Below are 21,524 nucleotides of genomic sequence, written 5' to 3'. Positions count from 1 at the left end.
GTTAACTTCTCACATAACCCATTTGATCTAATGCTCCTGTGTATTTTCTTCTAGCTGATCTCACTCCTCTCCTTATTTGCTACAAAGAATGGGATCAGGTGTGGAAATCTCCCTGATATCTTCAGCAGTAAAGACTGAGGCAAAGAAAACTTTGAGCTTCCCTACTGCAGACTTGTCCCTCAGTGCCCTTTTCACTCTTGCCATCAAGGGATCCAACTGATTCCCTGTGTACCTTCTTATGGCTGAAGTCTTTGGTGAACATTTTACCTTCAGTCTGAGCATTCTGAAGGGTGCTGCCGAAATTCTTCCTTCTTCCTCTCAATTTCTTGGGCCATATTGGTGGGTTTTTTAAATTGTGGCGCATTTTCCCTGAGCTTCTGATACAGGACTTGTTAACGGTCTCCTCTTAGGCCTCTGGTGGTCTTTTTGGTGCATGATTTTCAGTGTACTTAGGTAAAATTCTAATAGTAAACATCCCAAGAAATATTTTTAAAATTTAGTTGTTGGGAAAGTATGTACATGGTTTTCTATTTTGTAGTATCTTGTGTCTTCTGTTCTGCCCTTCTACCTGTCCCCATTTATTTTGACTGACTTTTTTCTCCTTCATCTGTTTTTTATCCTTGGTATCAACTTACAAGCTCCATCTTGGTACAGGTTCCTCCCCATACCCCGTAACCTACCATCTAAGTACATTTTGCAAAGTTGTGGGGGTTCCCTCCCACCATTCTGAAAGCATTTTTTGTCTTCTCCTTGCCTTTTAACATTGTCAGAACAAGAATGCAGTATTTCTTAGAAACACTGTACTAATTCTACATTTAGTAGTGCATGATTGTGCATGTAAGTCTAACCTGACCCTTTTACTGGCTATTTACCTACATTTTTGCGTCTTGCAAAATCTGCCCCTAAAGCAGGATCCCAACTTGGGTGGTAACAAAGAAAACCATATTTAATATTGGTAGTAATATTGTAAAAGTATCTCTGTTGAAAAAGGAAGCTGAAGCCTTTTGGACATCTTAGCCACAGTGCACAGATAAGAAAGGAAAAAGAAAGCTTGGAGAATAATTCTGTGTGATAGAAGGAGCTTCAGTATCCTGGATGCAGCATAATATTGTGTACTGGCTTCTTTAAAATCCATAATGCTTGCATGCCAGTATTTGGATAATTTACTTTCTGAAGGAAAAAAAGGAGTCTGATTATTGTTTCTTTAAAAAAAAAAATGTTTATGCTGTGAATGTTTTGGCAATGTTCTTGTGCATAAACTTTTTTCATATTTATGTGCATAACTTCAGATAGGATGGATGGTGGTGTTTAAGTAAAAAGGACCGCATTAGTTGTCCTTTTATCATCTAGATAAGCAGCAGCTGGGCTAGTTAGTACAGACAGTGCTTTAGCAAACAGCTGGTTCTTATCTGAATGACAAAGAGCTAGGGTAGAGACCTTTTTTATTTAAAAAAAAAAAAATCTTGTTTCTATTTTTATTTTAAGAGAATGGAGAGAAAAGGAGCTACAGGCAATCTGTAGCATGTGAGGTTTTATTGCATTTTTATGAATATGATCATTTATTATAGATCAGTGCTAGGACCCAGAGAGGGAACTCTCTCTTTTCAGCCTGGAGAGGAGAAGGCTCAGGGGGATCTTACCAGTGTCTGTAAATACCTGATGGGGGGGAATAAAGAAGACCGAGGCAGACTCTTCTCAGGGCTGCCCTGTGCCAGGACAAGAAGCAATGGGCACAAACTGAAATACAAGAAATTTCTTTTAAACATAAGAAAAAAATCTTCTTCTGAGAGGGTGGTCAACCACTGGCACAGGTTGCCCAGAGAGATTGTGGAGTCTCTGTCCTTGCAGGTATTCAGAACCCAACTGGACAAGGCACTGGGGAGCCTGCTCTTGCTGACCTTGCTTTGAGCAAGAGGTTGGACTAAATAATCTCCAGTGGTTCCATCCAACCTCAACTGGTCTGTGACTCTGAACTGTCACACCAAGAAGTGCTCCTGTTAGGAGCAGCTATTGATAGGAAGTATAGGGTTCAGTTGCTGCCTAGCTTACTTTCCTTGCCAGGCCATTAATGAAGATCAGGGATTCGTACATCTTTGTTAATATTGCCTACTCTTTATCAGTTACTCAAATTAAATTATACGGGATAGCACTGATGCTGGCTAAGGGAAGGAACTAATGTGTAATTCAAGCTCTTTATTAGAAATGCATCAGGAAGAACAAGTCTTTATTTGAACTGCAATATTGCTTTGGACTGTCAGTCTCTTTGTCTTGCCCACAGCATAGTTTCCAAATTCAATGTATTTTTTCTTACACAAACTTCCTGTTAACAATGTAAGGAAAAGAATTCTTTTTTTGTGAAAGCCAGTTCTGTAATTCCTGTCTAATTTTTTCTATTTTATAAAAGGCATTGTATCTTCTGTAAAATATTTGTGTAGTCGGCTGTCGATGCCTTTGTTTAAACCCATCTTTTGAGATGCTAATTAGAAATGGAAAAAGTTTTCCCCATGAAAATGATAAAATATGTGATTCACTTTACAAACGCGGTCATCTAAACACAATGCTCCTGCTGTTTCTTTTATTTACCCTGTACTTTACTGCATTACCAGGAGTGAATTTTTATGTATTTCTCTGATGCAGAGCTTTCTTCTTGTCAGTATCTTTCTGAAAATCTCTTGAGACCTTCCTACAAATTAGTTTGAAAGTTGATGGGTTGTCACATGAAGAAGGACTGTGTGATATGGCTCACTAAAAGCTGGACACTTGTTACATAAAGTCATCAATATAGCACTGGGCGAATAAATCCCAAAGCACTTTGATATTTTCACACCTTATTTAAGGGCAGTGAAATAAAGGTTAGTTCATCATTTAATGCCTTTATCATGCAAGTTTAAGCTCTCAAGCAGTCTAATGTTGGTGTGCTTTTTTTCTTACAGTGTTTCGGAATTTAACATTTCTATTCTTTTTGAATTTGCCTTAGATTCCATTATAACAGAAGCTACAAATATTGTTTAATTTACTTTTCAGTAAAGCTGTCAGTTGTAATCTGCAATTTAAAAAACCTAATAAAACAAATCCTCATTTCACAATTTAAACCTTATTGAGTCTAATTCACTTGCACTGCAAGTTTATTATTCTCCTGCAGCTTGACGTGCCTCCAATTGTAATTGTGTTGACCCTCCGATGCAGTAAATCTCCCCAGTGCTTATCAAACTGGGAGAGATAAGTCTACAATTTGGAACTTCATTAAGTATCTCATTTATATTAAACAGATGATGGCTTTGAACAGAAATAATAATTTTTACAGACTCTGCGACCTCCTGATCGTGGTCTTCTCAACTTTGTAATGCGGCATTTCGCAAACCTCCACCCCTCCGTGTACCGGGCATTATGCCAGTGCCCGAATGTCAGAAGTCATTAGTCCATTGGGCTGACTTCAAAGCCTCTGCTGTGGAGACTGTAGCTGAGTGCTTTGTAGCCCTTGAAGCAGATTTTTTTAAAAATCTTTCATACCGTACATTTCTTAGTCATCTGGGGATTGCGGGAAGAGTGATTAATAATGGGCAGCTGTTTAAAGAAGAAACAAGCAACAAACATGTTGCTTGTTATTGTAATTCCTGAACCTATAAACTACTCCTCTCATGCTCATTTAAAGACCAGTCCTTGGAATAAGCGTTCCCAGTTCCCAGTGGCTTCAAAGAGTTTGCAGCGTGCTCAGTATCTTGCATTATCTGGTCCCCGCTGTATTTCCATACATATAAAATATATGCCATGGGATTTGTGTAGGGACATTGTTCTTTAGATTTAACTATACACTTCAGTATGAAGAGGCGTGTTGGTGAGAACAGCTAACGCTTTGATGTGTGAGTTCGTATGATTACCGTGCAAAACACATCTATTTTTAAAGATTTATGTTTTTAAAAGAGCTGGTTTCAGTTCACGCTGTTTAGGTGAATTGGCTTAATGGTCTCGGCAAAGTTCCTTTGGTAGCATTACCAAGTAGCCAGCAGAGTGCTGGAGGTCAGGTGAACCGACAGCTTTAGGGGCAGGAAGGCTGGATGGTGTGAGGGCTGGGTGATGGTGTGGGGAGTCTCTTGTCCCTGCAGTGAGTGTCAGGGTGCTGACAAATTTGGCATCCAAACTGACTGGTGAGCACACAGTTGCTCATTCTCCTCACTCCCAGGGGCTGCGTTGGCAGCCGCAGCAGAGCTGCCCATGGCTAATGGGGTGGCTAAACCCGGCTAGATGACATAAAATTGTTTTCTTTCTTTGCCTCGCATGGGTGCTGCCATCCACTGAGCTCTGATTTTCTGGGGCTCACTGAGGAAAACTCAACTTTTCCCTCTCTTTTTGAAAAATCTGAGAGGCATGTGCAGGAAAACAAGGGATGTCCAGCTTCTGCAAACAAAGGCTAAGCTGGGAGGTCGCTCAGGGGAGCCTTCTGACAGAGAGCAGCTGGGGTGAGGAGGTGGCCGTACATGCAGTCTTCTCCCCTGTGCCTGTGGCCCAGCAGCCTGTCTCCATCGCTTCCTCCACCACCTACTTCATCTGTCTTGTAATGCCGTGGGGAGGTCTGCCTGGAGTTGTGGTGGCAGGGACCCGGCAGCTCTGGGGGTTGAGGGCTGGGGTGGGGGCACTTCGGGTCTTGCCAGTTCTGTTTTCTGTGGCTCTGCTGGGATGCTGCAGCAGTGCCAGGGATCAGGGAAGCTTCCAGACTGAATGTAGCATGCAAGGGCTCTGTACCCTGCAGCCAGGAAAGGCAGAGCAAAGAACTCATCATCATAAGGAAAAAAAAGAAGTTACTGCGAAGTCTGAGTTCTTTTTTTCTTCTTTCCTGCCGAACTGCAAAACGTTTGAGTGTTGCATATTGGTTACTAATATGTGTAGTGGGGTTTCCTGGGGGTTTCCATGATGATTACATTTGAAAGCAAATTGCATCACTTCAAAAAGCGCCAGCAGCCCAATTCCAAATGGGGTTCCTGCTCCGCGCTCCTGACAGGGGCCTTGTTCTGACAGGCTGTCAGTGTGGGAAGGATGGTCCAGCTGTCTGCCCGACAGTATTGAAAAAAGCCAAAACTCACTGTTTAAGAAATTATCCAACAAAGAGACAGCAAAATGCAATGGGTTTTTTTCACCAATTTTCTGCTGAAGGATTTGAAATTTGACAGGGCACCATGGGAGGTGCAGTGTAAAGTGGCTTAGAAAGGTGGTCATTAAGCAGAGCTGTCACTGCAAATTATATTTGTCCAGGGTGAGAAGTTCTACCTCATTTGGTGCCCAGACAGGTCTAGGCCTTAGGCAAGTTGTTACAGTTCCCCCATGCTGCTAAATGGACCCTGGGCGCTAATTTTCCTCTCTCTGTGCAGTTGGAGTCACCTGGGAGCCCCTCTGGGCCAGAGCTGCCCATAGAGACTCTACTGGATGACCGGGAACGGAGGATTTCCCACTCCCTCTATGGGGGGATCGAGGGTCTCAGCGAGTCGCCCACCAGGAACGCGGCACTGAGTAGGATAATGGGTGAGTCACATCTCTTTGGCTAATCAGGGCGTGTTTTTGTTCCTCTCTGTGATTCATCGAAGGGCAATTAATGTATTATATGGGGGAATCAGGGAACGTGGAGGTTGCACTGACCAATTTAAAATGTGCCTTAAAATTATTCCACGCAAGCCTTCTCTATAGTTATTGTGAGAAAGAGAGTCAAATGGAATTATAAAGTCAATTTCGTATCCCGTGGCAGGTAGTAGAACAAATGACAGGAGCATTTAACATGGTTTTTCAGTGTCTAATCTGGGACAATAATTTATTGGTTGGTCTAGTCTCCATGTTGAGTCTTCATTCACATGAAAGTCAGTGACTTATGGTAATTTATAATTAATTTCAGCATTTCTTCTCCTCTGTTTCAGTCATACTGAAGTATAAAAATAAATAAGGCAAACTTGCATCCATTTATGCTTATTAAGGCATTTCATTAATTTGTTTGAATTTTTGCTTTGCAGGACACCAATTTTAAAACCTCATAACTAATTTTAAGCGTCCCTTGTGTAGATTCTGTGCCATACCATCTGCGTGGCCCCAGTGGATAATGAGGTTATTAGCGGTTGCTGTGCAGCAATTCAGCTTCCGATGTACAGAGCTAGGTAATAAAGACTTGCCTTGCCACAGGAGTGGTCGGATTTACTGACTAGGATGGGATTAGTTTGAAAGGATTTTCAAATTTAAACACAAAAAGCAGCTTGATGAAAATAGCACCTGACAGAAGACGCGACGATTGCTTGCCTGAGTTGCAAGTTTTAAACATAAGATATGGCCATTAAATCTGGGACTTTTTTTAGTGTGCTTGACACACACAGAATATATTAGAAGATGCTGCTGTAAACTTGTTAGGAAGCCAGGCTGAACTTAGTTTTTAATTGCTTCAGATTAATTTTCAGCCCTAGAAAATGAAAGTCCACCACTTAGGCTTTTTCCAGTCAGCAGTTTGTGTATATATTTCACTCTGTTTTGGGGTTGTTGGGGCTTTTTAAAAAATTTTTCTATTTTGGGGTTTGCTTTTTCGTTGTGGTAGCAGAATAACACTGTTGTTAAACTCTCTGAAAATCCATAAATTTGCTATTTAAGATATTTCTTCAGTTAAGTCTTTTGTCTTTTTTTGTGCATTTGGGCAACAGTAATTAGAAATAAATCATATTCTGTTCTATTGCATTACATTTTGCGCAGCTCAGAAGAAAAATTGTATACCTGAGAATCAAGGAAGCATGAAACCTTTTCGCCCAAAGTGAACAATTTAATAAACCTATTTGTTGACAAATTTAAAGAATGATAAAATAATTTGAAGTCTTTAGCACTACTCTCCTATAGAAGGGACTAGTTCTTGTGGCGTCAGTGTTTTAGATAAAACATTTGCAAAGCACTACTTTCTGCTTTTTCCATCAATGTTGCAGAGGATTTACACATAGAGCTCATATAAGCGTTAATGAGTTATTGCTTAAACACCTTGTCCAGTGATGGGAGAAGAAACCCTGAGAGAGCCTGTGTGCACGTGTGTCAGCAATGCAGTTTATTTCCACATCAAAGGAACACAGGACTTGCCATGCCAAATCGAACTAGTGGTTCATCAATCTGGTATCATCCCTTTAGCAGCAGCCAGTAACTAACATTTCAACAAAAGAAAAAAAATCTTTCCAAAGCTCTTAAAATCTAATGCTTTTGGATACCTCTGCAATGTAGACGTAGTGAAAGAAATCCGTCCTGCATTTTCTAAGTTTTTTATAACCTGAAGTTGATGTTTTGATTTCCTCTGTTTTTCTGTATTTTTTTCAGAAACCAGGAACTATGTAGAAAATTGGTTGCTTGTGACTTAAATCCATTGATGCTTTAATTGGAAGCACATGGAAAATCAAGTTGTGCCTGAACCTCATAGTAAATATGATCTAGTCCAGCGTAAATGAAAACTGGTCTTGCCAGGACTGGGTCATTCCCTTCTGCAATCGTGACAGCTTCACAAAGCTGTCAAGTTTAAACCCAGTTTTTAGGTAGCAGTCAGTTTTCTAATATGCTATTTTTTCTGAATTAATCAGTACCACTAAGTAAAACTGTAGTGTTTATAATCTTTTGTTGTATTATTGCATGCATGTTTTCTTGCAGTGCCATGTGACAGAGAGTTATTATTACCTGTTGGGAGAGATAGGTACAGTTGCTTGTTTCAGTGTAGCTAACATTTGTAAGACTCAATCATTTATTATGCAGTGGAATTCCTGTCCTTTTAGCATTGATGATGAGAAAAAACACAGAACTTTTTTTATTTTCTTGAGAATGTATATGTGGTGTTCCATGACTCTTCCAGAGTTTTCCTTCTCTCCTGAAAACTAACCTAAAAGCGAGGATTAGTCCTAAGAACAATCTGGCTGAGGAATACTGGAGGTCTGTACCTTGCCATGCTAGTCCTGACCATGAAAACAAGCCAAAAGGAGTGCTTTATGCAGTGCTGGTTCTCTTGAGTGCTCTCCCCGTATCAAGCGCTCTGATTTATGGGCTCTCTGAATCACCTGATGTCTTTTTATTTACCCCTCAGTGGATTTAACTGTGTAAACTTTTGTACTCTTCGTACCTTGTGGTGAGGAGGCCACAGTCTGATTTCATGTGTGAAGGAATAGGTCCTTCTGCTTCTGTTGCTGTTGGATAAAATTGATGGATTTTGAGTTTTCTTCCTTCCTAAGTTAGACTGTTCAAAAGTGATAATCTCAAGGTCTGGAAAATGCCTGCTCTTAGTCATTGCTTAAAGTTGAAACGGAACTTTTAAGAGAGTTTTGTTTCTTTTAAATACATCTAATGTAATTTTCAGGAAAGGTATTTAAGACAATTTCCTTACTCTTTCAACCCATAACTGACAGCAAGAACTGTTTGTCAGAGCCTTGCTGTGAGAGTGGGAATAAAATACCAATTTTAGAGCGTGATTTAAATTATGTAAAATAATGTTTGCTTACTGCATAAAGGCTACGTGAATCTTTTAATGTTTCTAATGATTCTTATGTTGATCTACTTTTCTAGATGATTATTGCTATTACAGATTTTCTTACGCTTTTTCATTTGATAATATTTCACTGAAAATTTCTGATGGAGAGGAGGTATGGCTTTCTGTATTCAGGGAATGGTATTTTTGTTTTTGAAGAGGCGTTTTTTATTTAAACAAATTGAGTCTTCTAAGAATTAGATGGCTATAATAACACCATATTTTATTTATTTATTTTTAATATTTTCAGGTTGCATGTTGTTAGTACATTCAAAATAACAACTGTGTAATGCTGGTTTGCTTGGCTCTATGATTAAAAATTCAAGCCTCTTCTTCTGATACACCATTCTTGTATATCAGCCATTATGCTCCTGAGTTTTGCAATACGCAAATACATAGCTGCTGTGTATATAAATTATTCCTATTCAACAAACAGCTTAGTACAAAGTCCTCCTTCATCTCTTTCTTCTAGTTGCTGATATTTTTTTTATGAACACAGTGGGTTTTGTTGCTAACGGTGACTAAACAGAAGTTATTTATCAGGGGGTACACAGAATAAGAATAGCTTGCACTGAATTTTCTTTTCATCCTGAAGGATCCCTCAGAACTTTGTAAAATTTGATAGTTCCTACACAACAGGAAATACTTTGTTCTCTACATAAAAAATTGCTATCTTAAGGATAGAATCAGGAGGAAGCACTACTGAAAAAAATTAAGCTAGAGATGTCACGTGTGTGTGTCAATGAAATGAAAATAACCCTCTACAAGCAGAATGCAGTTCCCCGGCCAGGAATCTCATCAGGATGTGGCAGTCTGCTACAGTAGTCTTGACGGATCTGAGCACTCTCTTGAAATCCAAAGCCTGGATATAGTGGAAACATTTTTGTCCTTAGACGTTCACCAGACATTTATCACCAATCCCACCTCCATTTAGCTTGGAAAATTAGATGATATGAGTATCTATGGGAAATTTTGCCAAAACTCAGTATATTGCTGGGGACAAATATGCTGTTAGTAAAAAATAAAAAAAATCAGGATCTGCAGAAGTTCTGATTTTTCATTGCACAATTCTCTGTATCCCTCCTGTAGCAAGTCTCATCACTATTATCATCGTCATCATCACTGTTTCCTTTTATTATTTTTTCCATTATTTATTATTCTATTTATTACTTTGGTTAATACTTCATTCTTAATCACAGAATAGCTGTTGCTGATTTCTTGGTGGGACAGGTTAGGAATTACTTGCCATGTCAGAGCAAGAAAGACCCTCTACTTGTGCAAGAGGCTTGAAGTGTACCATTGGTCTGAATCCCATGACATCAAAATGCTCATGAGAGTCACTCATAAAGTAATACTTGGTTTTGAACATATCGTAAGGGTGTTAAACAGATTTCTTAGACCTTCCTTTAAAGAGAAAGCGATAGCAAAAGCACAAGAACCAAGCCAGATGCAGTATCGTGACAATGCAGTGTAGTAGGGGAGCTAAGTTATCGCAGCAAACTGATTAACCAAACTTCAGGGATTTTTCAAGATTTAAAAGGACCTGGAGTAGTTGGCTTCTTCATGAGTAAGCCTGTTGTTCATTTTATGTCCTGTGTATGCTCAGGGTTTTTTGGAGCACTTTACATTGGTGGTTTAATTCAGGTCCAAACTTATTTTCTGGCCTATTATAGGTCTATACTGTTACAGGTTTGAAGTGTTGCTGTTTGGCATGTTTTTCCTTCTAAGCTGAAAGTCCTCATAGACCTGGAGACCAGCCATTTGGTACTGGAGCTCTGAGAGTTCTTTTTCTGCATAGACAGATGGGAACTCTTCTTACCCCATAGTTTGGTATGGTCCTCAGGCTACGCTTGTTTAGATTAGTAACTTGTTCAAGAAATTTGAGCCTCATTGTCCTGAGATGAGACACACTTGAAAGGGAGAATGTTTTCCCTTCCTTATTACACCGTCCAAAATACTTTATATTATTATAGATTACCTTGCTGAAGTTGAATTAATATATGCAAAACTGGACTTGAAGTGTATTCAAAGTCTAAATTTTATAGCACTTTTCTAGCCCGAGGGAAAATTATTTCTTGGAGAGGTTTGTAGACAGCTCGAGCAATGTCTCGGATTTGCAGATCAGTCAATTATACTGATGATTACTAGGTTTGAAGTTTCTTTGATGTTTCCTTGTAATGTTTCTCACAATACTTGCAGAGTTGCTTTCTCCAAGGGTATTTTCTGTCCACTTCAGCTGAGCTCTCTACAAAGGATGTATTGAGTCCATTGTGGAGGTCTGTCTAACCATCTGCTGGAGGTGAAGCCTTTCACCTGTTTTTAGCTTTATCTGCAGTGAAAAGCATAGGCACGTCAGATGGGTTTTCTCCTTAATTCCAAAGCAACTATTAAAATGTCAGTCTTCACCCTTGTCAGATATAAAGAAGGGTAGTGAAAAGTTAAAAATGTTACTGAATTACTGTAGCCTCTCAAATGGGATGTTCAATCTGCCGAATGCCATAAGGTTATACCTTTTCACAATCAATTCTTTGGAGACGTTATTAACTACAGAGTTAACAGTCTTGTAGGCATTATGTTTGGAAAGAAGTACATTACCAGGCTAAACATTAACCTGTCCGTCAAAGAAGCTATTGCTGGGCAAAGAATCAGCTGTTATGCAAACTGAACACATTCATTTCAGTTTGACAGTGATGAGATGTTTGTCATGCAGTACCTTTTTCTTCCAGCCACTTCTTCAGCTTTCTTCAGTGATCTCTTCTGAGGCCAGTTTTTCCTCCTTTGGAAAGCTATACAAAATGTATTATCTAGCGCAGCAATGATTTTAGCTAGCTCTTTACGGATAAGGTTTTATTTGTTTGTTTGTTTTTTAATAATTGCATGCAAAGGTAGTGATGGTAATGGAAACCTTTCCAGAAAAGAGGAAAAAATTCTTTTCCCCTAATTCAACACAATTTTTCCATATCTGTAGGAAAAATGAAGAATGAAAATATTTGTTGTGTCCAAAGAAGCAGTTTATGTTATGGAAATATAAGTTTTGCTATATATTATTGCTGCGGTGCATCATAGTTTTAGAGCAATTTACAGTTTGTTGTCAGATTAATGGTTGATTAAGCTAGTGCTTTTCTTCTCATGAGATGTGACAATTTTACTAATTGTTTTAGTAAGAGAATACATTTCCAGGAATAAAATTCATGTAGCGTCATGATTGTTCACTAGAAATAATGTTGTGTGTAGTGAGAGTTAAGATCAAACATTTTAAGTGACAGATCTTTTTAAGTTGAGCATCAATGTCCAGGAGGAAAAAATATTTTTAAAGATATTCTATCACATAAAAAAAAATATGCAGCTAATTTGAAGAAATCACACTTAATAATTAGCCATTGCCTCAGATAATTAAATAATTTTCATCCAGATTTGCAAATCCTTATTTTCCTTAGAGCAAGTTTTAGTTTACTGTTTCTAGATACTGAAATAACCTCTGTTTATTCCAAGTTAAGTTTTTAAATGTTGATAATTCTGTATTTCCACTGTCGTCTAAATAATATTATATAATACCCCATCCTCCCAACCCGGTATCTCATGAATGTATCCTGAAAAACAGATTTATTCAGCTTAAACCATAGTTATGTTACAAAGCATTGCAATGAAAATATTCTTTCTGATATTCTTTATAACTTTTTGGTCTGTTTTGGTGGCATAAAGTTTTCTATAGGTTTAAAAGTTGCTTCTGCTTTTTATACAGTAGTTTGAAAATTGTTATACAATCTTATGCATTGAAATGATTACTGGAAAATATAAATATGTGTATATATTTATCCCTATAAAAGCAGCAGTAGTAGTGGGTTTATAATATTTATATGCACATTAAAACTGGTTTTTACTTGGAAACACTGTTTTACTAGTTTGTAAGAATCCTCTGAATATCATCTTTTAACTGCTACTCTCACAAATTAACCCAATGAAGTCTGCTACCCAACAAAGAATAATGTTGAGTCTTTATTATCTCTCTTTCATGTACGTGATGGCTCTAGTTTAAGCATTTTAACAACATGTTAAAACTTACTTGAATTTGGTGGTAACAGAATTAGGTAATCTTTTTTTCCAAATTTTGCATGTGTGCCTCCAGATTATTTTTTGAAGGAGAGAATTAAAATTTGGAATTGTTTAGCTCTAGCTGTCAGTTCTCATCATCTTTCATGAGATTAAAGGGTTCCAAGTTCCCAGTAACAGTCAAACAAGTTTCAAATTTCATGAGGGCAAGATTGATCAGGAGAAGTGATGAGGTCTGTAAGTCCCCGTTGAACTCATTCTTTGTTTCTACCAAACAATTTGATGCAAGAGAAGATACTGTCTTCTGGGACAGGTGCTTTTCAGTGGTTCCCAGTGACAGGACCTGAGACAATGGGCACAGACGGAAACACAGGAGGTTCCCTCTGAACATCAGGGAGCACTTCTTCACTGTGAGGGTGACTGAGCACTGGCACAGGTTGCCCAGGGAGCTGGTGGAGTAGAAATACTCAAAAGCCATTTGATCAGGGTCCTGGGCAACTGGCTGTAGGTGTCCCTGCTTGGGCGGGGGGCAGTTGGACCAGATGAGAAGTCCCTTCCAACCTCAACCCTTCTGTGATTATGTGGTCTTCTTGCAGTAGGCCGCAGATAGAAATGGTGTATATTACTTTTCAGACCTCTGCATAGGAAGATGCGTATAAAGTGAGACATAGTTAATTTTATTGTCTGTGTTGTGTCACTCTTATCAGTAGCATTGCAGTTTGACATGACATTTTATCAGCTGTGATTATATATTATTCAAGGCACTCTCTGCCATTATTTAGTTTTTGGGGTTTTTCTCCCTTTTATTGTTTAGGTAAATATCAGCTGTCTCCAACAGTGAACATGCCCCAAGATGACACTGTCATTATTGAAGATGACAGGCTGTCGGTCCTCCCTCCTCATCTCTCTGACCAGTCGTCATCCAGTTCCCACGATGATGTTGGGTTTGGCACTGTTGATGCTGGTGGATGGGCTAAAGCTGCAATTAATGAGTCAACAGACTGGTAAGAGCATGGTTTAGTGGAAGGAAAAAAGAGATGACTGCAGTTATGTCTTTCTCTTTAGTTTAATTTTTGGCTACTGCTAATATTAATCTTTTGGGTTTTTTCATCACATTTAGATTTCTCTATTTTCAAACTGTTTCAGAAGGGACGTCTCTACAGATAATCTGTTAGACTTTCTACTTCTGATCGCAGTTTTGTGCTCTGTCAAAGCACATTTGTGGAAATTTTACTGATTGTTATTAAGACCAAATCAGTATATGGCTGTGTTAATTTGATGATTTAATATTAATTTAGTTGCCAACTGAGCTAGCCTTTTAAAAAAAACTTTGCAAATTTAAACACTTGAATTTATGAAAGATGAAAGAATAATTCCAATTGGAAATTTTAGTTTATAAACCTCACTGTAAATATTTCTAAGTCTATAAAATAAAGATTTTATTTTTGTATTCCAGTATATATTTAGGAGCCTTTCAATACTTCTGTATACTTTCTTGATTTTCCTAATAATGTACAGTAATTTTAGAATCTGCTTAGAGGTCAGGGCAGCTCTTTGTTTTGCCTTAGTGTTAATGCTTGTGCAACAAGAACTAGTTAAGATTTCTTCATTATGCATGACAAAATACCTTTCATATCATTATATGATTTGTAACTATCATGCAAAGGCAGTGTACTGTATTAGCTGTACATTTAAAAATATGGAAAGTAATAGTTCCACATTTAAAACTATGGAAAGTAACTTTATATGTTTAATCTAGAGTAAAAATAATTTCTGTGAATCTTAGGTTGAGTCTCTAATTACTTTTATACGTTTTAATATGAGAGTCTTAATGAGAAATGCATTGAGCTCCATTATTGACTTGCTTAGGTTCCTGGCAAAGAAATACTGTTTATTGCTTAGTTAGTACAATTAATACAGATCTAAGATTTAATTTGCAAGTCCTGTAATTATCTATAGTAATAGCAAAATAAAAGCCCACCCCATACATTGCTGCTTCTTGGAAGCTAGATAATTACCACAAATGGTGTGAAGTATATGAATTTTCTTATTTTTCTTGTCTCTTGAGCCTGTTATGAATGTGTCAGCAATATCTTAATAAAACAGCAATAGCACCTGCCAGCTGATATGCACCTGTCAGCTTCTTCTTTGCTTTATATTAGTTCATTTCATCTTATGTCCAGGAACTGAGTTCTGTATTTTAAGCACTGTTTTAATGATTGTATAAAAAGGGTTTTTTTTTTCATCCTAATTTGCATTTTGTTTTAATGTTACAGCTCTTCTCTTGGACAAGTCATACCTGTAATTTGGGCCCTTGAAAAGTCCATCTGTCTTTTGTAAAAGCTTTTAGAGCTGAGATTCTGAGACGTTTAAATAGAATAGTACTCAAGGCTGCACATAATAGCTTATTGCTGAGGGAATTTTTTTAGCCCAATTATGAGCAAAAACCTATAGCATAAAGTAAGAGCCCATCTGAAACCTGCAAATGCTTTTACATTTCCTTCTACAGCGTATCTTGCTATTCATATACTTCTTTGAAAATGAAAGTAACAGTAAAGAAAATAGAGATTAGATATTGTGGAATTGATCATGCTCAAAACCTTTAAATGTGTGTATGAGAAACGGTAAGGGTCTTCAGATACAATTGCACTTAAAAGAGTAGATCAGTGCAGCGCCTTACTAACTAATGTATTCTATTTGTAAAAAGGTAAATAGCAGTAGAATTAGATTGTTGCATTAATTTCCTGCTGCTAATGGATGAAGGAAGACTTGTAAAATGAAGGTGCATTGTATGATTTTTGCTGGAAGGCACAAAGGGTAAAACTAAGAATATGGATGAAGGGTTATCCAAACAAGAATGGCAGCTGTTCTGAATCACAGAAGAAAATGTAAGCTTTTCCAGCCTCACAATATCTCCCTAATCCTTGATGAAAATGTTATGAAAACAAAGGGGCAATAAGACAGGATTAATAAGTGGAATTTTAATAACATTGAGGGTCAGAAGACGGTTACATTCTTTTAAGGATCAGCTGTCATTCCAGAAATCTTATTTGTTAAGTATGCTAGAATATAGTAAATTGCATTTGGCATTGCTTAATGACTTGCACTAAATTCACCTTCTGTCTTTTATTAATGTAGTTGAAAAATGTTAAAATGAAGCATTTTTAGGGGCATTAGTTCCTCTTCTGTGCTCATTGGCTTTTCCAGTTGTGGATCTTCACGGGGGCTTTTGAATACTTTTAGGCAATGTACATGCATTCAAACTCCTGTGGTCTGCTCCTTCCTTAATTATGAAAACATGCTCGTGGGTCATTAATAATAGAAATAAACCAGGACATGAAAACTGATGACTCTACATAGGGCTCAGATATTTGTACTGTAAAAAGGTATGAGGTGTCATGATGTCAGAGAGCAAGTAATTTTTTGGTGCCAAGTAGCACCTTTAGTATGCAGGATACCATGCAAACATGGAGTAATAATCCCCCTAATAAGTATGTGTGGAAGGTAGGTGTGATAAGGGCATATAAGAGAAGCAGAGACAAAGCCCCTAAAGGCAGTGTCAGAGGAAACACTGGGATCCAGTCTCCAGAATTCCTGGTTGCTGACGCCGTGTCCAGACTCCACTGCTCCCTACAGGACCTGTGGTGCCCTTTTTGAGTTTTATTTAACTTCCAAGTTTTAGTGTGTTTTTAGGAATTCAAGTTGAATATATATGTGCATGCTGTACTTACATGAAAATGATATTCAGCTTTATTAGAAGCTTTATATATATGGATCAAAGCAAGCTCATATGAAAAAAGAAGCATGCAGCCAAAACAAATAGTTTTAGAAATTCACCCTTTTTGAAGAAAGTGTCACAGGATACATTTTGTTCAGCAACATGAAGCCGGTCATCTTTAACTAACGTGAGCTGTGTTAACAGATGTTGCTAGAGAAAATTCTCACTTAGTAAAACCACATTTTTCTGGCCTTCAGAGGCAGGGCTGACTAGCAGTGAGCCAGAAACTCCTGTGTGGCCTTGGGAAAGTCATTTATGATCTGATTATGAAAGGTGTTGAAACCCTGTAAGTTCAGTTGAGTCACTCAGAGGACGTTTTCAGACTTAGGTGGTTCTTATTCAGCTATGTGTTGTGCTGCTGTAAATGCTAGAAGTGTATATTGGCCTTGTCTGTTTTATCTTTCTATCATGTGGAGATAATTTTTTCCGTATTTTGTAGGAGTGAATGTGAGGACTAAATGGTTATTTTTTGAGTTTGGGCTCTGATTCATCAGAGCTTTTAAGCATATGCTTCAAAACGTTGCTAAATTGTGCAGGCATCTCTGAAATAGTTGCAGTAATTAAATGTAAAACATTATGAGCCTGAGCCAGAAACATTAAAGTCAAAAGGCACTTGACATTGACTTTATTCATATAAGCTGATTCTGCTCTCACTTAAGTATTATATGCTTGTCACATGCACATATCTTATTATTTGTAAATCTGCCACTTACTGGACTGAATTTCTTCTAGGCTGCCTGGTAATGCAGGTAGTCATTTTCATCCTTTATAGTACTTGATGCCTTTGGACACTTTTCCTTACATCTCTTCACTGTTGTGCCTAATACCCAACTGTTTCTTGATCAAAGATGCGTCTATAAATTATAGTACGTGGCATACATAAACACGTATATGCTACAGAATTTAAAAGTTGGTTGGTTGTATAAAAGTTGTATAAAAAGTATAAGTTGGTTTTTGCAGAAATTCACTATTTGGCTGTTTCTCACTAGATATGGGATGTGTATTACACTTGGCCCTTAAAGTAGAAAATAATTCTTTTGAAACATGTTACTGAACAGTAACATGTATGTATACAATATTTTGAATGGCATTTAGTCTATTCAGAGATCTCAGTGACAAAATATTTAGCTTTTTTTATCTTGAAGTACAACAACAATCAAAGGGGCGATTTTTGAGGGATCTTTTTCCTATAGGATAGATATCAATGGTGCAAAGTACTCATTTTTTCAGTATTTTATGCTTTTGATTTCTTTTTGTGCCAGCTGAAGTAGAAATCTAAATTCATTGGGCTTGCCTTCAGGCTCTTTTTAATACTCTCTCATTTTCCAGGAGTCAGAAGATCTTTGCGTGAATTTCCTTTCATATTGTTTATTAGCAATAAGCAGTCTTGGGGGTTTTTTTATTTTTTTATTGGTTTTAACGTGCATTGTGGTCATGGTGACATATTGCAAGCCTAGGGTATAGCTTGCACATCAAATTTTATCTGCATTCTTGTGTTCATGATTCTGGACCATTGTGGTGAATACTTGCTCTGTAAGGAAGTAATGAGTAGAAGTATGTTTGTCTGTCATGGCCAGGTTAAAACCAGGAGATGCTGTGAAAAAATTACAAACAATTTCACATATGGAGAGAAATTTTAATGCAAAGTCTTTAAATGAAGAAGTTTAAAGCTCTGTGGGCTTCAGGCAGGACAGTTTCTATTTATGCTTTACTAAAAACATTTTGTGATGAAGAAAAATCTGTTAATTTGCTATCAACAGAATATATTTGTTTTTCAAGAAGAAAAAGGAACTGGTTTATTCTCCCTCAGATTATTCCTGTGTTAGGGCTGTATATTCTGATAGTGTATGTATAGTACACCAGATATGTATATCTTTCATTAAAGCTCATAAGTGAAATTCTTGATACTTTTTAACTAGAATTGCTCAATGCAGTAAAACAAATCCATCGTGTATGTAACTGACTACTTGCAGTGGTTTATTTAAAAATGTGCACTTTATCATTGGTAGAAGTCACGTGCTAAATAAATGCTTTTCTCTGCAGAGTGAAAGGTTGCGTGATCTTGATAAATGTTCGCATGATTTTTTTCCCTTCCTACAGCACTCTTAGTCCAGATGTTGATCCAGTGCTTGCCTTCCAGCGAGAGGGTTTTGGACGCCAGAGCATGTCAGAAAAGCGTACAAAGCAATTTTCAGATGCCAGTCAGTTGGAGTTTGTTAAAACACGAAAATCCAAAAGCATGGATCTAGGTAGTGAGTGATATTTTTTCAATTGTTTTATTTGAACCTGATTTTCATGTTGTAAGTATATAGATTCTGTAACTCCAAACACATTGTTTATGTGCAGGACTACTGCACGTAATGTCTACTGGTGGGAAGTAAAGTATTCTTAATGTGAATGGCCAAGTGGCCTGTGTATTGTTTGTACCACTTGTAAATGTCTATACATTTAAATATTGTAGCCTTATGGATATATGGTTATACATAAACTTTAAAAGTATTTATTAAAATGGAGGTGAAAAGTACATTTACCAATCCATATAGAATAACTGCGTAAAACTGTACCATGCTGTGGTTCTAGGTAGACAGGATTATTCTCAGTTCATGATTCTAATGCAATTAGTCTTAAAGATCCTTCGTAGTCTCTCATTTTGTAGATGGATTTTGATTAAGATATTAAAGATGCAAGCTTTTTTTTTTTGAGAGTTCATTCAGAATTAGAAAATGGGGCTAGTCCAACATCTGTTTGAGACCTAAGTTTTAATATTTATATCAGAAGCCCTATAAAGTAGCAGCAGCTAAGAGAGGCAATCGACTATAATCATTTTAACTGATAAAACAACTGAGAATAAGTAAACGCTAACAAGCCCACCTATTTTTCTGCCATTGAATTTAGATTCTGAAGTGCAGACTCTAGTAACCCTAAACAGTGAGTTTTGATTGATTAAACACACAAAATTCCCTACTCAGAATAATAGAATATAATACAATTTGCTCCTTTACAATAATTGTGAATATCTTAACTACAATCCCTAATTCACCAACTTCCTCAGAGGACAGTAAGGTTGGTGGTATTGACTTGTCTTGACTAGTAGTGATGTGCTAACGTGTAAATAACATATTGTACCTGCCTGTGATGTGAACATGACTGACATTGCATGAAGGTTACTGGTTTGCTGCCATTTCTACCCAGAATGTTTGCTTACTGTTGCAGTTTATTTGCATGAAGTATGACATTGCTAAGGTCCCCTAACTTGAAAAAAAAATATGCAAAACAGAAGGAATGTTGGATGCATGTGTGGCATGGGCACTAACTGGGCTAACCGTTATACATTTACCTTTTAACAGTAGCTGACGAGACTAAGCTCAGTACAATGGATGACCAGAAAACAGGTAAGAATTGACAGAAAGGCTGTTGCTATAGAAACCTTGGTCAAAGCAGCTTACCACAATTACAGAACTGCCAGTCAAATTGCATGAAAACATGAATATTCCAGTACTTGCATGGCTGCTTTCTACTGTTGTGAGTAATCAAGTCATACAGAAAAAGAAAATTCTCTATAGAGATAAGTATTTAGGGTAATATATTCAGCCAGGTCATACATGTGGTTGTAGGTAGACACCTGTTTCTACACTTTGAACTCATAAATATTCACAGTTGTTTGTTTGGATTTTATGTTCATTCAAAAAAATCTTGGTAAGTCTCCTAGCTTCAAACTCTAATGTACAGAGAGATGATGTAGAAGAGTCGAATGTTTGGCTATTACAGTGCTAACACAGTGCTTGGAAATAATTATTTTAATTAGAAAACTGCTACCTTTGCCTCAAGTGGTCATCAGATACATGTTGTGAGTTGGGTTGAAGATTATTTGTACAAGTTGATTTGCCTTTGGAGCTGAAACCTGAGCATCGTAACAGAACAAAAGAATATGTAAATAGAATCTTTTCCACATACCATCGATCGTAACATTTCACACAATGATAATGAGAAATAGCTTTCAAAGCATATTTTTTATTAGTAATTAAAATAATGCACCAACTGCAATTATGAACCTTTATGATTTATTAATATAAGTTAGCTTTTGACCTTTGGAATGCTATTTTAATTAGGCTAGATCCAGAGGACACCATAACATTACTTAGCTCTAATTAGGAACAATTCACCTTTTTAACCCGAAAATATTATTTATTTTAGCATGATTTGGGGAGTAGGGCATTCCATACAGAATTTACAATTAATAATTCACAACTGCATCTCTGTTTAACCACACTTTACAACATGAATAGGAATACTGAAGAGCTGTAAGTAATCAAGTGATAAAAATTTAGTTTTTATTTAAACAGCTAAAACTTCTAGCTCTTAAAACATTGCAGAATATGGCCACAGACTTGCAGCTTTATGAATTGAGAATGAGTACACAAAATTAAAATGTATTAATGTTTTGAAGGATTAAAGCCATCAGAGTGTGAATGTATGAATTGTGTTAATGGTTGTGGTAATAATCAGTGCTTAGGAACTGGCTTCACCCCTGAGCATTATTCACATAAAAAGGAGCTACAGATCAAACTCAAAATTATTGTAAATTATTTTTCTTTTTTCTTATTAGCCTGCCTATTTGAATGGGATGTGATTAGAATGGTGTAAAATCTGTGTGTTTTAGTAAAATATGATGCTTAGGTTTTTAAAAGTGCGTAGTGTTTCTGGTGGTATCAGTAGAGGGTGGTATTAATCGAGTGTAGTTTTTCTCTATGTGTAACACCTGGATTAAATTCTGAAAAAGAGATAAGTCAGACAACTTGGGTGAAAGAGCATGACCGTAACCATCTGGACTAAGCAGTTACGTATTTTGTGTACAGCAAGCTCAGTGGCTGGAAAAAAGGAAAAACACCTTTTACTGTACTTTTATTTTATTTGTCTTGCATGCTTTTAACCAGGTTTTGTATATAAACACTGGATTTCTCCCATTACTGAAGATAGATGTGGTTGTTAAACAAACCACTTACTGTAGTTTGTCTTAAAAATCATCTGGTTCTAAGAAAAAAAAGGTTTCAAATGTGTGGTGAACTATGTTTTAATGAACTCTAGAAGCCAGAAAACTTCAGCATGTATTTACTTTAGAAAAAATAAAAACAAACTCTGTTACAGTCAAAGTTTGACTTAATAGTATTGGCTGAAAAGGAAAGTGTAGAA

General features: G+C 37.1%; 1 protein-coding gene across 2 annotated transcripts in view; it reads left to right on the top strand.

Annotated features, from left to right (window-relative positions):
* Nucleotides 1–21,524, top strand: part of PARD3 (par-3 family cell polarity regulator) — a 464,571-nt gene that overhangs the window by 288,794 nt on the left and 154,253 nt on the right. The window contains exons 15-18 of one of the 2 annotated variants that reach the window (XM_052805974.1): nucleotides 5,364–5,514; nucleotides 13,371–13,560; nucleotides 18,435–18,583; nucleotides 19,682–19,726. In XM_052805974.1, the coding sequence (XP_052661934.1) occupies nucleotides 5,364–5,514; nucleotides 13,371–13,560; nucleotides 18,435–18,583; nucleotides 19,682–19,726 (535 nt within the window). Of the gene's footprint in view, nucleotides 1–5,363; nucleotides 5,515–13,370; nucleotides 13,561–18,434; nucleotides 18,587–19,681; nucleotides 19,727–21,524 lie in introns of both variants that reach the window. The other variant, XM_052805967.1, reaches the window with a different exon arrangement.

Source organism: Harpia harpyja, chromosome 1 (assembly GCF_026419915.1).
Source record: "Harpia harpyja isolate bHarHar1 chromosome 1, bHarHar1 primary haplotype, whole genome shotgun sequence".
NCBI classification, from domain to species: Eukaryota; Metazoa; Chordata; class Aves; order Accipitriformes; family Accipitridae; genus Harpia; species Harpia harpyja.
This window is presented reverse-complemented; position numbering and strand designations above follow the sequence as displayed.